The following is an 18,676-nucleotide window of genomic DNA, read 5'->3' as shown; positions in this document are numbered from 1 at the left end:
ATGAAAAAGACAAAGCAAAAACCTGGAAATACAAAAGAAAAATCAAAATGAAAGAAATTCCTTAATTCCTGCTCACTCAGGTGATTTTGACAGATTAGAAGTATTTTTTTTCTAAATTTTTTTTTTACTGAGATTAAATGACTACATAATCTTCACAATACCATAGCATAGTTATACTTAAAGTCAAACAAAGAAGTAACACAATGATAGTCATTGTGAAGATCTAAAAGTTAGAGGTATTTAAAAGGAGAATTAGAAATATTTAAAGGGAAATTGGTAAACTAGAATGTAGTTCACAAAATGCTCTGTTTAGAGAGTTAAAGAGGTGGAAAAGATAGGGAGGACATGTGAAAAATAAAAGAAATGTACTATCAGATTTAAATGTTTATGTTGTTGGTGTTAAAGAAATGAGATGGAATGGAGTGGATGCAGAGTTTGAGTGATTTGGAACCTTAAAAACCTGAGAAAGGAGCTTACGTAAAAAGAAAAACTGAACCCATGAATGGAAATAAAGCCATACCTCAGCATATCATACTATAGTTACTAAAAATTGTGAGTGGGGCTCAGGAAGCTGAGATCTGAGAATCAGTGTTTGAAGCCATCCCGGACTGCTAAAGTCCGCGCGTCTTAACTCCAAATTAACCACCAAAAAGATAGAAGTGGAGGTGTGGCTCAAGTGAGAACACTAGCCCTTGAGCAGAAAAGTCAGTGATACTCCCAGGCCACCAAGTTCAAGCCCCAGGACCTTGAAAGAAAAGAAAGAAAGAGGGAGGGAGGGAAGGAAGGAAGGAAAAGAAAGTAGGGAAGGAGGGAGGGAGAGAGAGGGAGGGAAAATGAAAAGGTAAAAGGCAGATTTAAAAACAGCAGAATAAAAAAGGGCACCTTCAAAGATAACCCTCTTAGCTTTCTTCTCAAAAGTAACAGAATACAGACAACAATGTAAAGAATCTTTAAGGTGCTAGAAAAAAAGGTCATAATTCCATCTCCACCAGAAAGAAGACATTTTGTTAAGAAAATACCAAAGATTTTGTTTCTGGCAGAAAAATGACTTTAGTTAGAAAGCTGAGTATGAAAATAGGAATACAAGCTGGGCACCCGTAGCTCACACCTATAATCCCAGCTATTTAGGAGGGCGAGATCTGAGGATCAGGGTTCTAGCCCAGGCAGGAGAGTCTGTGAGATCCTGATCTCCAATAAACCACTCAGAAAACTGGGAGTGGTGCTCTGGCTCAAGTGGTAGAGCGCTTGCCTTGGGTTGAAGAGCTCAGGGAAAGTGCTCAGGCCCAGCATTCAAGACCCAAACTGACCAAAAAGAAAAAAAAAAAAGAATAGGAATACAGAGCAATCAAAATACATTTATATAAATGTGTATTGTCTTGACAAAATAATAATAACTTAGTCTAGTTTAAAAATTGGATTTGCAAATAATGACATTTCCTGGATTGAGAATATTGTGTTAACAATCTGACATCCTTGTATGGGAAAGGAATAAAGTAAAAATGAATAGTGATGTTTAGTCATGTTGTAAGCTCTAGAGTGAACAAGTGTATAACTTCCAGGCTAAAGAAAGGAAATAGGCAAAGATTCTCTTGTGTACCCCTACTCCCACCCACACACAGATGCACATAAGCCAAAGGAATTTACAAGAGGCAGGACATATAGAAAACATATTATTTAAAGGTTCATGTAAATTGTACCATGTTAATAGGATCAGTTAAAATTCAGAAGATTGATTGGATGAAGAACATAAAGCAGTTAAGATGCTGTTTGTAGGATCATTGTCATGTAAAATATAAGGATAACAAAAGATTGAAATAAAAAAAAATGAAAAGTCAAATTTTTATTTAGAAATCAACTTACTTACTGTAGTCTTTGTTTTGTTTTGGTTTTTAGCTGGTCCCGGGGCTTGAACTCAGGATCTAGATGATGTCCCTGAGCCTCATGTGCTCCAGGCTAGCACTGTACCACTTGACCCACAGCACCACTTCCTGATTTTTCTGAGTAGTTTATTGGAGATGACTCTTAACAGACTTTTCTGCCTGGGCTGACTTCAATTGTTATCCTCAGATCTCAGCCTCTTGGGTAGTTGGGATTATAGGCATGAGCTACCAGTGCTGGCCTATTTTAGTTTTTAATTTTAGTATCTCCCCCTCCCCCTCCCCCCTGCATTATTGGATTGAACTCAGAGCCTCCTGCCAGCTTGCTAGGCAGGTGCTCTGAGATAGGGTCTCTTCTACTTGTGTATTACCATGTTGCTGGGGGTGATGGTACATGCCATACTCATACTCATTTATTGTAGGAGATATGGAGTATTGGGAATTTTTATGTTTTGGCTGGCCTCAGACTTCAATGCACTGGTTGTCTCTACCTCCCAAATACAATAGGTTTGAACCACTTCTCCTGACTGATTAGTTTAAAATGTGTTAAACTGCAAGAGGCCAGGAATAAAGATGCTTTTGAAGAAAAGCTTGTACTTATTACATATTAAGGCTTACCATAAAGTTATACCAGTTAATGCAGTGTGATAGTGAACCAAGGATCAAGTGGAAAAGAAATGGAATAAAATGGAATAGAATAGAGTGCCCAGAAAGTTTGTATTAATGACAGGATATATTCTGAGAAACACACTGTTAGACAGTTTGGTTGTTATGTGAACATAAGAGAATATTTTTACAACTGTAGAGGATAGCATATCTCAGGGAAACATGGTAAATATGAGCTATTAGGATCATGCTAATTTTTTTTATTATTCTTGTTTCTTTTTAATGTGGCTTTGGGCTTTGAACTCAGGGTCTTACTGTTGGTAAGCACTTTACTACTTGAGCCTTTACCCCTTACTTTTTTTTTGTTTTTCAAATTTATTTTTCAGATAACATGCTTTTCTTTGAATCATCCTCCCAAATAGTTGCATTTGCCACCATGCTCAGCTCTCATGTTGTTTTACTATAAGCTATTACAATTCTTGTAAGTTGGGCTCCAATCTTAAGTTAGTGATGAAACATGGGTTCCACTTGATTGTTTGTAATTAAGTACAGCTCCTTGGCAGAGGCCATAGGGGAGTTATAGTTCTAGGCCAGCCCTGACCAAAGAACAAAAACCACAAAGCCTTCTTGAAAACAGTTTAAAGCAATAGGGGATGGGGAAGTGGCTCAAATGGTAGAGCTTCATTCAACAGATTTAGCAAGCTGAGACCTTGAATTCAATCCCCAGTATCACCAAAATCAATCAGTAAAAAATGCCAATGACATAATATAGTAACATAGTCATTTATTACTGTGCATAATGGTGTGTGTTCTATTTCTGTATAACTGGCAATGCAGTCACTGTGTTTACAACAGTATCACCACAAACATGTGAGTGATGTATTCAGCTATGATGTCACTACATTTTATGAATTTCTCAGCTCCCTAATGTCTTACGGCCAACTGTCTGTACATGTGGTCCGTCCTTGTCTGAAATATTATTATATAGTACATGAATGTATTTATAAATGTTTATGACTGTAATACCACTGCAGAGCAACAATTGAGAAAAGATAATCTCATAATAAAATGACCTTTAGAAGTCAATTCTTAGTACATTATAGACCTAAATGTGAAATGCATAACAAGCTTCTGAAAGATAATATAAGAAGGTATTTTGATGACATTGGGGTGAGCAAAGACTTCTTTTAAACAAAACACAGAAAATAACTGTGAAGAGAAGATTGTTAACTATATTACATTAGACTTTATCATTTCTCCTGAAGAGACCATAAGCGTGAATGTAAGAGACCACTAACGTGGAAGAAGGCAAGCTACAGGATGGATGAAGCTATATACATGTTTCCACCAAGTAGAAACAAATACGAAAATTTTAAAAGAATACTGTGAATATCAGTATACATGGGAAGGGATCAATCTTAGTAGCTAGAGGACTGCCAATTGAAACAATAAATACATCAGAATGTCTAGGAAGGAAACACTGACAGTAAGTTTATGTGTGTGTGCATGCTGGTCCTAGGTCTAGAACTCAGGCCTGGGTGCTGTCATTGAGCTTTTTTGCTGAAGGCTGGCACTCTACCACTTGATCCACAGCTCTACTTTTGGTTTTTTGGTAGTTAATTAGAGATAAGAGTCTCAAGGAGATTCCTTCCCGTACTGGCTTGGAGCCAGATCTTAGCCTCCTGAGTAGCTAGGATTACAGACGTGAGCCATGGCACTTGGCTGACAGTAAGTTCGGGGGAGAAATTTTATCAAAACAATTTTGGCTTGGGGGTTTTAAACGTGTGCAATTGTTTCTGCACCATCCAAAGGGGATGTGTGTGTGTGTGTGTGTGTGTGTGTGTGTGTGTGTGTGTGTGTGCATGTGAATGAGTACATGAATACATGAATGTATATGTACATAATTTCTCTTATCTGCAGCATCCTTTTCCTTAAGAATCAGTCCCTAGTCTGTTTCTTTGTCTTGTCTTCTCTTTCATATTAGAGCTCTTCCTAAAGTATTTGGTGAACCTTATTTTTCTTTTCATGCTTCAGTGTGAAGCATTGAAAATTTGAAGTGGAAGTTCATGCGTGTGAACAGAGCTTGTCCATTATTAGCTTTTATTTTAGGCTATCGAAGTCACAGCCTTTGAGATGGGAATCAAATAATGGAATATTGGGGCTATTTTCCCCCCCAATTTTTCTTCTCTTGGTTTTTTTCTAGGAAGAAAACTCTAGCTTATCACATGCAAGTCAGATGTCTCTTGGATTTCAGTGGATTTAGACGATCAGTTCTTTGCTCTTTTCCTATAGTTTTTCTTTCTTAGTGTCAAGTCGTAATTGAGTTCTCAAATTTTCTATTGGTAATGTCTCTAAAATTCTAAGCTCAATTGTTGAATATCATAAAGAATGTGGTCTCTCAAATGGTCTTTGTAGTAGAATTGAGAGACTATTAATTGTTAATGATGTGCCAGATCTTGTTACTTGTGTTGTGCTACAAGCAGGATGCTTACTATAGTTCTCCAAATACTATTTACAGACTGAAGGTTGTGAGTCTTGACTGTGAGTTAAAGACCATGGTGTCTCAATATCCTGGGGTTGGGAGGCTTTTATCTTTGTACTATCTACCTTTCTACAATCAGTTGTTTAATAGAAAGTATTATGACTGAGCTACTTTGTGTGGCAGAGTAAGAATCACTGATATATAGAAGATTGAAGAAGTATTGTGCTTCTTAATTCTTCATGGAAGTCATTTTTGTAGAATTAGCATCAAATATTTTGTCATCTGTTTAATATACTCTGATTTAGATTGTATATGAATAGTATACCAATGGACAATTCATTATTAGTACCTATGGCATATTGTTACAAATTCATAAGTTATATTTAAGCATACCAAAATTGAATATAAAATAATGAATTAAGGAATAGTTGCACTCTGTATTTAGCAAGAAATTTATGAGAGATCTTATACATGTTGTAAATGTATGCCTTAAAATAATTTTAAAAACCAGAAGTTATGGCTAATAACTGAGGTCTTAGATATCTGAGAATCTGAGAGGATTTGAAGGCTCATAATTCGAGGTCAGCCCAGGCAAAATGTTCCCCAGACCTCATCTCAGCCAGTAGATGGACACAGTGGTATGTGCCTGTATCTCAGCCACACCGGTGGCCAAGAGTAGGCCAGGAGGATCATGGTTCCAGGTCAAGCCTGAGCCAAAAAAAAAATGAATGAGAAGTCATCTCTAGAGAACAAGTTAGGTATGGCTGCATGCACTAATTGTCCCAACTATGGCAGGAGTAGTATGTAGGATATGCTGGCCTAGATAACACCCTACCTCAGAAATAGCCAGCAAAAAGGCCTCACTTTAAAAGTGCCATGCTAGCAAGTGTTAAGACTGCTCTTTCCTCTCCTCCTAAACTTCAGAAAGTAAATAATTTTTGTGACTTTATTTTTTAATTCCAGTTTAATTTTGTTGGGAGAATCCTTGGACCGAGAGGACTTACAGCCAAACAGCTTGAAGCAGAAACAGGATGTAAAATAATGGTTCGAGGCAAAGGCTCAATGAGGGATAAAAAGAAGGTAAGCCCCTGAATACCAACAAGTCTTGATGATTAACTCATACTTTGGCATTCTTAGTAATAAAGCTCTATATTAACTCACAGTTTGTCATTCTAGTAATAAAGCTCTAAATCGTATAGAAGTTGAGCGTCATATTCATGTTGGAAAACTAGAAACATTTTAAAGGTGCTCCCTTGATTTTTCCCTGCCTATTCACATTTTTCATTTAAGAATTGGTGACCAGTTATCCTAGCATGTTAACTTACCTCGGGAATACACTTGTGAACATAATTTGCAAATTAGAGAATCACGTATCTATAAAAACATGCAACCCAAAGTTTGAAAAATCTCAGTGTTTCCTCTTCTTGTTTTTGATTGTGTTAAGAATGGAACCATTGCGCATGATAGAAGAGCATTCTCAACCCTTTCCTAAAAAATTCCTAAGACAGTGTCTCACATCCCTAGTCCTTTATGGAAACATTCCCTAAGTGTCTTGCTTCAGCAAAAATGGTCCTTTTGATGTAATTTAAGTGAAATGGGTCAGATGAGTGACTGGATTCATGGCAAGTCGTTGAGACAAAAGATGTGGAAATCTGTTAAAATGAAAGTTAACCATATGAGACTGGTTCCAACATTTTGTCTTGATTATAACAAGTATAAAACACGCTGATTCTATTGTCTAGTTTAGTCTCCTGCCATTTCTTGTTTAATCAGCAAATGTTGAGCCTAGCTATTTTTAAAATAGTTTTGAGAAGAGTTCATTATTTATCTAGCTCTCTTTAGTAATATTGTAAGATAGAATATTTCCTATTTAGGTTTATAAAATGACTTTTTAAAAATACCCACACTTTGATTGTGAAGTAATAAAATTATTTGGGGGAAGAGTGGTTTTTTTTTTTTTTAAATACATGCATTCAAACTTAGAGGAGCTCTCAAATATACTGTGTCATTCAGGTGGAGTTCCTGGAATGAACATGAAACCCAAAGATATCCAGATACCATTCATTGTGCTTTTGTTCAGAGCTTCCCACGAGCTGAGGCTAAGCTGAGTGCATTTCAGCTTTTTTGTTCCCTGCAGACAAAATGATTTAATAGATATGAAGTTGAAATTGAAAAGTCTCCAATAATACTAATTTTCTTTGGTCATATTATAATTTAGACTTTTCAGTTGAATTTACAAAGTATTTTTATGGGAATATGTGAGTTCTTACACTAGTTTTATTTTGACTTTTAAATCTCATCTTACGGTATTCTTCTCAAAAAAGTACTGCCGTATTTGAACTTAGGATGGCAGTGCCTGGGGACATTGCATGCAGTCTTGATAAGTGAAATCTGTCTTCATGACAATATTCATGTATATCCATTAGAAGTAATACCTCAGGTAAGAAAATACCTTTTTCTTTGTCCTGAGTCTTGTAGTCATGGCCCTCTGCTCCCTTCAAGCAGCCACACATATGCACAGGCAAGTTTTGGAGCTTAAATATGTTTAGACATTATACATAGAGAATTTTCTGTAGTCCTGGACAGAAGAACGGAATAATAAAGAATGAGCTCTGATCATAAAATGTTTAAGTTTAAATCTTCTTTCTACATTAGATAAGCTTTGTGTGACCTTGGACTAAAATGTAACCTCCTAATGATGTGTAATGTGGGAGTAGTAATTATCACTTAATCTCTCCTAATGAATATGAGAGTCACATGAATTGTAAAGAACTTAGAACAGGTTTTATCACCTAAAAGTGATCAATTAATACTCATGATAATTTTTAATGTATTTTGTTTTAAACAATAGGCTAGGTACAATATTTTATTTTTAGACTCTTACATTGTATTATAAGGAAGATGACAACTTTTTCAGCTTTGAGAATGAACTTACTATCTGTGTCCTACATAATTGTAGCCTTTCTGGTTTGTTTCTACAATGACTGCTATTTCCAAATTTTGTTTTGACCATTTGTTCTTAACCACAAATAGAAATAGTTCACATATTTTATTTTCTACTATTGTCTACTGAAATAAAATCTTACAAATGATAAACAATGTAATAAAAACAAATTAGCAAATTAAGAGACCAGAATAAAATTCAGCTACAGATTACATGTTTATTTTCATTAGATGCTATAAATGAACATGTTTTGATGAAAGATGTTAACTTGAATGGCTTCTGTATAGTTGTTATTATCCTTTGTGAATTTTGAGAATTTGTATATAAATATACTAGTTCTGTAGAATATAATAAATTATTAACTCGTCATGGTTTATGCTGAAATTACTCAGATTTTAAGTGTGAATAATAAAGTCATTTGGTCTTTGCTGTTTATATTTGGGCAAAGAACATGGGAGCAGATAAGCATTGATAGAGGTACTAAGGCTGATAGAATTATATCTTAAGTTACAAAGGAAAACAAAAAGCTCTTTGACTTTAAGCCTTTCTATCTACTTATCAATACATGTTAAAACTATAAAACCAGAAGAATTTACTGATTGCTTCTTTTACTTTTAACAAAAGTGTGATGGAAATGCTTTGGTTAGTCTGAGTCCTTTAATGAAGCATAGACTACGTTTTATGGCGTTTTTGCTGTTTGTTAAGCACCTTGTACAGAGTAGGCACTAGACACAGTGCTGTATTTAAAAAATAGTGACAGATAATAAATGACAGAGAGATGTTCCTCTTCCTTCCTGGCTCCCCTGAAAAGGATTTTTGCAAATGAAAAAAATTGTAAGTCCCCTCGGTTTTGGGGCCTGAACTCTGGGCCTGGGCACTGTCCCTCAGCTCTTCAGCTCAAGGCTAGCACTCTACCACTTGAGACACAGCACCGTTTCTGGCTTTTTCTGCTTATGAGGTGCTATGGAATCGAACCGAGGGCCTCATGCATGCAAGGCAAGCACTCTACCTGAGCCAACTTCCCAGCCCAATTTTTAATTCTTTTGAGAGAATTAATATTTCACTTTATTTCTCATTCTTTTGATTTGATATTACATCTTTATTGATGGGTTTAAAAGCAGTTTTCCTCCAAAATTTCTATTCCACTGTGGAACCTGTAGATAGGAACTACCTTTGAAGACATGAACAGTTGTGAGAGGACTTTTAATAATGATTAAGAACTTCTTGTCTGTACTGGTACATAAAGCTGTGTCCATCTGTATCTGTCGGTGTCTGTGGCAGTAGGGAATTGCTAGAAAACATTTTGCTAGTGAAAATGAGCTATTTTTTGATAATTCTATGGTGCACACTTTTGTCAAACACTATTCTAAATAGTTCATCGATGTTTGTTTAGATTAATTTGAGTTTTATTAAATCTGTTTTGTATATGAGGAAACTGAGGCTGGGGCAGGTTGTATGCTTTGAAGAGATGCATGCCCAAAAGTCATAGTCAGGATTTGAACCTAATGCCTGTGCTCTGTTCTTTGGTATAGTGCCTTCTAATTGTTATAGTTATTTCTAAGAGTGATTAATAACTTAAGAAATACTAGAACAACTTGAATGTTGTGAAACACTGAGGCCACAGTTGGAGGTATGGCTCAGTTAGTAGGGCACCTGCCAAGGAGCCTACATTGACACAGAGCTAATTCAAATCCTGGTCTCAGATGAAAAATAAAATGAGAGAGAACAGTGAGGTTAATAGCAATATATTCTGTAAACTTAAGTTTTTATTTTGTCCTCAAAATAAAAAAAATTCAAATTTGCTTTAAAATTCTGTTTTAAACATAGGATGCAAACCAAAGTGCTTTTTTCTGCTGTCTAACAACATTGAGTGTATTGCTATGGTGGGGATTTCTTTACACATTCCAACCCCAGCCCAGTACTCAGCTCTTCAGGAGATGCTTCTCTGGATGTCATACTCACTTCCCTGTGAACACTTGTCAAACATCCGGATGCTGTCTATAAGGACAAAGTAGCAGATCCTAGGGGTTGTGGCACTTAGTTTCACTTCAGAAGCTGTTTGCAGCCCTCAGTTGTGACCTATGTTTCTGACCCATCAACTTTGAATTTCTTTTCCACCAAGACTGTCCTTAAGTTTGCTTTATTTGCTAAAGTAGGCTCAATAGAAGTTAGGAAACCACTTTTACCATGTTTATTAATTAATTATGACGGATACTAAATATACCTGGAAGAATAGCCAGAAGAAGAGGTGCCAAGAGGAAGGCATGGGGAGTGGTTACAAAGCTTCCCATTACCTCTGGGAAGTGCCACCTCTGGTGCTTCAGTTCTTTGAACTGTTGGGTTTTTGTGGAGGCTTCTCTGAGGAGTGATGATTGGTGACCCATTCAACCCTCCCCTTCCCTGCCCTCCCTTTCCTGGAGGAAAAGAAGTCTCGTGTGCAATCTTTGGATTGCAGCCATTTAAGAACATTTCAAATGGATCTGTTTATTAAATTCAATGTAGGTTTGTTTTTACTGGAAATATTCAAGTTATTTGTCTATTAATCTGGGGTATTGTATCTGGGGTATCCTTACATGAAAAACAGAATCAAATCATTCACTTTTTTGTTGTTGGTCCCATCAGCATAGATTCCATAGTCTCGTGTGTGTGTGTGTGTGTGTGTGTGTGTGTGTGTGTCTGTGTCTGTGTCTGTGTGGTATCCTTACATGAAAAAACAGAAATCATTCACTTCTTTGTTGTTGGTCCCATCCCCATCAGCATAGATTCCATAGTCTCGTGTGTGTGTGTGTGTGTGTGTGTGGTGTGTGCGCGTGCATGCGTGCGTGCCCTTCCGTGCCTGCCTGCCTGCCTGCCTGCCTGCCCGACCGCCCGTCCACCCCACCACTGGGGCTTGAGGTCTTGCCCAGCAGTGTTTGTTGCTCACAGCTGGTCCTCTATCACTAGAGCCACATCTCCAATTCCACAACTCCAAGTTTCAATTATGATATTAGTTCCCCTAGCAGCCACCCCCCACTCGGAAAGCTAAGAACTTTTAGGTGTTGGTTAGGTTATTATTCCAAAGACACTTATTTAGGAACTCTGTTGCCAAAAAACAAATACCAAATGCACACATATGTGCACATAAAAAATTAATGATCTTATTTTACAGGTTGAATATCCTCTATTTGAAATACTTGGGGACTAAAAGTGGTTTTGGTTATGGTTTTCTGTTGTTTTTTGGAATATTTGAGTATGTATAATGAGGTACCTTGGGGATGGGACCCAGGTCCAAATAAAGAAATTAATTTGTTTTATATAATATATATATATTACACAAAACCTGAAGGTTAATAATATATGGCTTTCTGTTGTACAGCTGGTTTCTATATAACTTGTTGTATGAGGTCACTTGTACAATTTGGCACTTGTGGCATCATGTAACTCTAAATGTTTGGATTTGGGGAGTATTTTGTGATTTTCAAATAAGGACTTCAGCTTTATTATTCACTTGATTATCAGGAATCATTTCTGAGAGGTCCCTAAGTCTGGAGTGGATTACAGATGCTAGAGATGTCATTTTAGGGACAGAAAGTAATTATTTGTGGCTTTTTTTAGAAATTGTGGAAGACTAACTCTACCACATTGAAGACTGTAGGGGGAAATGTGTTTATGTTAGAAGAAATGGCCTATGCTTAGAAACAAGGTAGCTGTCCATTTTCTTTCAGGTACCCATTAAATAGAACAGTGTTTCTTATCTAAACTAGACACATTATAACTGAAGTTGGTAAGTTTACATTTTGTGAGTCTGATAAATGATATTTCTAGGAAACAGCATTTACAGATTACAGATTTGTCTTAACTAGTTTACCTATTCATTAGTGATTCTAGAGACCTTCCCCTAGGAGATTTAGCCCACTACCTCTTGAGCCAGGCTCACAGCCTGTTTGTCCTTTAGTTATTTTTCGGGAAGGATCTTGTGTTTTGTTGGGGCTTTATTGTTTTTGTTGGTGGTGGGCCTTGAACTGTGATCTTTCTTTGTGTGGTCTCCTATGTAGCTGGGATCATAGTTGTGCCCACCTTATTGGTTATTGATTGAGGTGGGGACTCACTAACATTTTTTTCACTTGGCTGACATCAACTCACAATACTCCAGATCTCTGCCTTCCTAGAAGCAAGATTCTAGAGGTGATCTATGGAAACGTCCCCATTGCTTTATATCTTATGCATAAAATATATCTAAATTACCTTTTTTTTTTTTAGTAATGCTTTTGTTTGAGTTGGAAAGTATCCAAAAGGTCTAAAACAATAATAAATTTATCTCTGTGGAAATTACCCTTCTCCATCACTTTGAGATGACTTCTAAATTGTTCTTTATGCACCTATATACAGTGTTTTACAGAAAATAAATTTATCAATGCAACTTTTTTAAAGCCTATTCTGGGGCTTGAATTCAAGATCTGTTTGCTGTTCTTGAGCTTTGTGCTCAAAGCTAGGCTTTACCATTTGACCCACAGCTTTTTTGGTGATTAATTGATGGACTTTTCTGTCCAGGCTAGCTTTGAACTGCAATTCTCAGATCTTAGCCTCCTGAATATCCATGCTACTTTTATAATGTCCCTTCTTGCAACTCTATTATTTCATTTCAGTTCAGTTCATCATCTTGTTGAGCTGTATGTTGTTGTAAGACTGCTGGGGCGGGGATAGGGAAGCACTCCTAGGAAGGTGTGCTGGTGTCATTAAGCACACAGTGTGTGTCTGGCCCTCTGCTAATTTTCCTTATATACACACACACACACACACACACACACACACACACACACACACACACACACACACACACACGTATGTATATATGTGTATATATGTACTTATATACACACATGATACTTTAAAAGAAATAAATAAATGGTTTTTTGTGGTTGACATACACAAGCTTTGACAGCTGGTGGAATAGCATCAGATACAAATGTAATTCCAGATACCTTGTTCTATTGATCTTGTTGAATATTTGGCTTTCAGTAAGAGTTTAGCATAGTACCCTTTCCTTTCCTTTCCTTTCCTTTTCCATTTCCTTTTCCCTTTCCCTTTCCCTTTCCTTTCCTTTCCTTTCCTTTCCTTTCCTTTCCTTTCCTTTCCTTTCCCCTTTCCTTTCCTCTTTCCTTTCTTTTTTCTTTTTTTGTCAGTCATGGGGCTTAAACTCTGGGCCTGAGCGCTGTCCCTCAGCTCTTCAGCTCAAGGCTAGAGCTCTACCACTTGAGCCAGAGCGCCACTTCCAGTTTTCTGGTGGTTTATTGGAGATAAGAGCTTCATGGATTTCCATGCCCAGGCTGGCTTTGAACCGTGATCTTCAGATCTCAGCCTCCTGAGTAGCTAGGATGACAGTTGTGAGCCACTGGCACCCAGCTTAGTTTCTTTTTTACATTTGAATTTTTCATCATATTGAATGAAGTTTTAAACAAACAAGGACCAGTAGTCTAAATGGACTGTCGTTTTCCTAGCCAGCAGCAGAACTGCCTGTCTTCCTTCATGCTTTCTCTCACTCCTGGTCTTCCCTGTCACTTCCTGCTGCATGCCAGATTATTTGAAGAGCAACTTTCACACATGTAGTTCCAACTGCAAACCTCTTACTAGGTTAGCTATGAAATTAGAAGGCTCCTTAATAATAGAAAATTCTGTATCCAAATATATATCCCATGTTCATAATTCCCCTTAGGACCCATAAGCTATGTTTTTTAAAAAAAATGTTTTGAATTAGCATCCAGATGATCAGTAAGTGTATATTGTAATTGATTAGTAGTTCTCAGCTACTACCCCACATCATGTTTTGCTCTTGCTGTTTATTTATGAAGGCCTGGTAATTTGTTCTAAAGAGTTACTGTGTAATTGTAATTCACTGGTTATGTTTCTATGGTGGTAGTTAATATTTGTCTGTTACTTACATTTCTTGCAAATTGGAAGGTGAAGGGTTTAATCTGATTCGTATATACTTCTTTCCCTCATTTCTGTTCATTTGTTTTGAAATGATGTATCCCTCAGAACACGGCAGAACACATTTTATTTAAAAAACAAAAATCAAACATGTAGCAGCTGTTACTGAATTGGTTTCTAGAAGTCCTTCACAGATGAGTTTTTGTTTTCTTTTGAGTATCATCCATGCATCTAAGCATTTTTGATGTATTCCAGTTTATTTCTTACATCCTACTTTTAAGATTTTTGGCTAGTTGTGTAACTTCAGACTGATTCCTAAGTTTTTTTGACGAAGATCCTACACTTACTACTGTGATAGGATAGTCTTCATCCTGTAAGATTTCTTCCCAAATTTGGCTTAAACATAATTTGAGTTTTAAACATAATTTGTTGATTTTTAGAGAAGGTAATATTGAGACTTTGAGCTCTCTTGTTAGTAGTATATTTATGAACATTTTCAGGACAAAGCTAGGAAATGCATGCATGCAAATACCATACATGAGAACACACATAAATATACTTTCACAATATTATTCACATTCAAATTTAAGACTACAGTGTCCCTTTTTAAATAGATATTGTATCTGTGGGTCTATTTTGCCCAACACATTCTGATTGGCTAATAATGACAAAAATATTTGATTGCCTTACTTAATATGTACAAAACATTCTCAAAATAATAACAAAACTACTACCAAACAATATAGTTACTGAAGCTTAGATAGTTCTAGGGTTCCTCATCAGAACCACAGAACATAAAAATCACTCAGCTTTTAGCAGAAGGGTTCACCATGAATTAATAGTTGCAGGGGAGAGAAGCTCATTTCATGTTTGGGCTGGGCATTAAGATTTGACTCTAATCAGAGGAAGTGGTGTTTTTCACCATCATTCTTGTCCCTTCCCGGCTTTCTAATTAATTAGTAACTTCTGACAAGAGTAGGATCTATACAGATTTTTTCTCTTGCAGTGTTAATCTTACAAATTATTTACTAATGAGTACTTCTAAATCTGCTTGAATAGTTGTATTTAGCTGTGGAGCCATGAGTTATGATAGGTATGTAATTAAAATTTATGCTATACTGTAATCTGGTTAATGAGGACCTTAACCAAACTGTAGGTCCTAACTGTTGTGAATTCTGTGATATGTGAGTTCATGTTACTACAGATAAGAGTTACCCAGTTTTTAGTATCACTTGTCATAGTCTCCTTAATACGTTTAATTTAATACCAGCCAAACTGTCCAACATAGCAGTTATGGTTTTGAATTCCTGTTATAATCTTTACTCTCAAGGAACTTTAAACTTGTGACACTTAAATCTTGACAGCAAATGAAAACATACTGTGGTGGATACTAGAACATAAGAGTGCATTGCATAGTGCTGCAGTATGTTCTTTGGGTCAGGTGTTTTGTGGAAGCTGGAGAAATGATTGTACCAGGCAAACCAGAGGAGTGGCATTCTGGCTATCAGAATCAGGATCCACTTGTGTATGTCAGCTTGGCCTCCCACACCGGAAGGTGTAGGGGGTACAGAGCAAGTGGCAATGTTGCATTGAGGACAGGGTCTGAGGGATCGGGACCTTGAATGTTGTATCAAGGGAGTTTTCCAAACCTCCATTCTTTGTGTAACAGTTTTTGGCATTATGATAATATTTATTATTTTAAAGAGTTAGTTTGGCTGTACTGGAAAAGATGAGCCAAAGGAAGTGACCAGAGGCCACAAATGATGAGGCCTTACATATAACTTAGTCTAGAAAGTTTTTCCTGTCACTAGTGAGGTAGAATCAGTGTCTTTGAAACAGGAGTCCTCTCATCTTGTATTAATGTATTTTTATTTTTAATTGACAACATAACTTTACATATTCATATAAATAGTTTGTAATGATCAGATTAGAGTAATCACATATGTCACCACAGACCTTTTTCATTCTTGTTAGGAATTTCTTCTAGCAATTCGAATTTTAATTCTTACTGAATTCTTAAATCATAGCAGGCTTTGACATGCTGATAGTGATTGCCTTAAAATGTCTTTCTTTTGCTAATTGACTAATAGCTCTTTTCTGTCTTTCTTTCCTTTGGTCAGGGTACATGGTATTAATTCAATTTTAAGAGTGATTAGTTGGTTTTAAAAAGAGAATAAATTACATGTATGCTGGTCAAACCAGTTATATTAAATGACTTAACAAATCCAATCCATTTTAGCCAATGTTTTTGTAAAATACAATAAAGTTAGTTGTCAGGAAAATGGAATTTTTTTTTTTAAGCTGTGTTTCTGTCAGCAACCACTTACATCTGACCACATAACTTACAATTGTCTTTTGGTACTGGGTTTATAATGATGATTTTTTTTCCACATTTTTTGCATATCATAAGTTATTTCATCTTTGCTTTTAATCTTAGTGGCACAAGAATGCAAATTATTTTTCTCTTTAAACTAGTCTAAATGAGTGTATTCAGGGCTGCTATTAGATATTTCTTTTTTTTTTTTTTTGGTCAGTCATGAGGCCTGAACTCAGGGCCTGGGTGCTGTCCCTCAGCTCTTCAGCTCAAGGCTAGCGCTCTACCACTTGAGCCACAGCGCCACTTCCGGCTTTTTTTCTTTTTGCTTATGTGGTGCTGAGAAATCAAACCCAGGGCCTCATGCATGCAAGGCAAGCACTCTACCACTGAGCCAACTTCCCAGCCCGAAAATGGAATTTTTAAAAAGACAAAAATTTAATATTAAAACTTTTATTTCTGGAACTGGAGGTGTGGTTTAAGTGCTAGCTTACCACCAGCCTCGAGTGAAAAAGCCAAGTAGGAACTCAGTGCCTTGAATTCAAGCCCCATTACTGGCACTAAGAAACAACCTTTTATTCCAGCTTAGAATTAATTATCCAACATTCTATATAATTTTCTAAAAATATTTCAATTAGGTATTTGCAGTATATATTTAAGTAACACTAGCTTAAATATAACCAGTGACCTGCTGACATTTTAGGGCTATAAACTAGCTACTCCTCTGCTTTTTTGTTACTGTTTTGAAATAAACTTTGTTGTCACTGATGGCTTTTTCCTGTAATCATAGCGCTCAGAAAGCAGAGATTAGAAGATAACAGTTCTAAACCAGCCAGTGCAGATAAATTGAGACTCTTACCTACAATTAGTTTGCAAAAATCCAGAAGTGGAGATGTGACTTAAGTGATTGAGCCCTAGTCATGAATGAAAAGGCTACACCAGAGTGAGAGTTCAAGACCCAGTAATGATTTGGGGGGAAAAAAATCATTTTAGTGAATTGAGTAGATTGTTTTTTTTTTAGTTTGTTTCTGGTTACACGTTCATTACAGATCTAAATGGCCTTACTTTATTTACAATAGAGAATTAAGGTGTAGATTAAAAATTCGCTGTTTAGGGGGGGAGGGGGGAGGCTGGGAAGGGATGTGAAGGGTAAACCAAAGGAGGAGGCTGCAATGCTTGGTAAGAAATGTACGCATTATCCTGCCCATGTAATTGTAACCCCTCTGTACAGTATGTTCACAAATAAAATAAAATTAAAAAAAAAATTCGCTGTTTAATTTGGAGTAAAGAGAATAGACTTTACTTAGCCAACATGTTAAAAATTCTGTTTATTTGAAAGTATGGTTATAAGAGAATGGTGGACCCAATGAGAATAAACCTTTGTTTATTAAAATGAAGTAACTTTAACCTGTAAAGTATAAGCTAATTACCATAGTTTTCATACCAAGATAAGTTAATTGTCCATGTCTAACAAAATGAGACTTGGGCTTCAGTGAAAACAGAGTCCATTTTATCACTAGATGCTCTTAATGATCCTTTTAAAATCAAGTGTTGATTACATCAATTTAGTAAAGGGGTATTTGAGTACCTCATAGTTACGCTGAATATATAACGGATTTTCTTGGTAGAGGATTTCAGTTCTGTGTTACTGGAATTGGTAGGGGACTGGTACTTGTTTGTCTGTATTTCACATAAATAGTATGTGATTATGTATAAATTGATTTTCAAAATCCTTTAATATGAAACTTGAACTGGAAAATATTTTCTTAATATGAATAGCAAATATTAGACAGTTTTATGATGCTAGCGAGTTATCTTATTTTGTTCCTACTAGATTTATATTTACTCCTTTCCTTATGAAAGACTACTATTACATTGTTTTGCTGTTCTTCTTTTAAAACATTTCTATTTCAAAATGCCTGTTAATTCTCTTGATGTGTTAAAGATGTTCAGTTTTGTGTATATGTGTACAACAAATGCATAATCATTTCTGGAGGTTGGACTCAAACCGGTGTATGTGCTAAGAATGTGCTTTATTAGTGAGCCTCTCCTCTAGTCCCTTCTTTCTTTTTTAAAAATTTCATTTATTTTTTTTTTATTGTGAGAATACCATACAGAGGAGTTACAATTACATGGGCAAGATAACGAGTACATTTCTTATCAAGCATTGTTGCCTCCTCTTTGTTTCCCCTTCCCATCCCTTCCCATACTCCCACCCCTGCCCCCACCCGATCCTCCCCCCCACCCCCACCCCCACCAGAGTTGTAAAGTTTGTTTTTCGATGATCTAACGACTTGTACATCTCATTGTTGCAATGGTCCACCTGTATCCCTAGTTAAACAATTTGTTTTTTCTCTTCCCCTCCACAACTTACACCAACATCAAATACAGTGAAAGCGTGGGTTATATCGTGGGGGAGGGACATACAAAGCCCTAGTCCCTTCTTAAGTTTTTGTTTCCTAAATCACTGTTTGTTACTGTGCTACAATGTTAGCAGAACTTATATGTCCAAAAAAGCTAAAAATGTGATTCTCAAGATTATTGAA

The 18,676-nt window shown here is 36.3% G+C and overlaps 1 protein-coding gene across 8 annotated transcripts in view; it reads left to right on the top strand.

Annotated features, from left to right (window-relative positions):
* Qki (QKI, KH domain containing RNA binding) overlaps positions 1 to 18,676 on the top strand; it is a 124,580-nt gene that overhangs the window by 38,128 nt on the left and 67,776 nt on the right. For all 8 annotated transcript variants that reach the window (XR_006148893.1, XM_042689726.1, XM_042689723.1 and 5 more), the window contains exon 3: positions 5,929 to 6,045. Coding sequence is in view for 7 of the 8 variants with exons in the window: in XM_042689726.1 (XP_042545660.1) it covers positions 5,929 to 6,045 (117 nt within the window). In the remaining variant the exon portion in view is untranslated. The remainder of the gene's footprint in view (positions 1 to 5,928; positions 6,046 to 18,676) is intronic.

The sequence above is a fragment of the Dipodomys spectabilis genome, unplaced genomic scaffold (genome assembly GCF_019054845.1).
Source record: "Dipodomys spectabilis isolate Male_0828 unplaced genomic scaffold, ASM1905484v1 ptg000126l, whole genome shotgun sequence".
Lineage (NCBI taxonomy): Eukaryota > Metazoa > Chordata > Mammalia > Rodentia > Heteromyidae > Dipodomys > Dipodomys spectabilis.
This window is presented reverse-complemented; position numbering and strand designations above follow the sequence as displayed.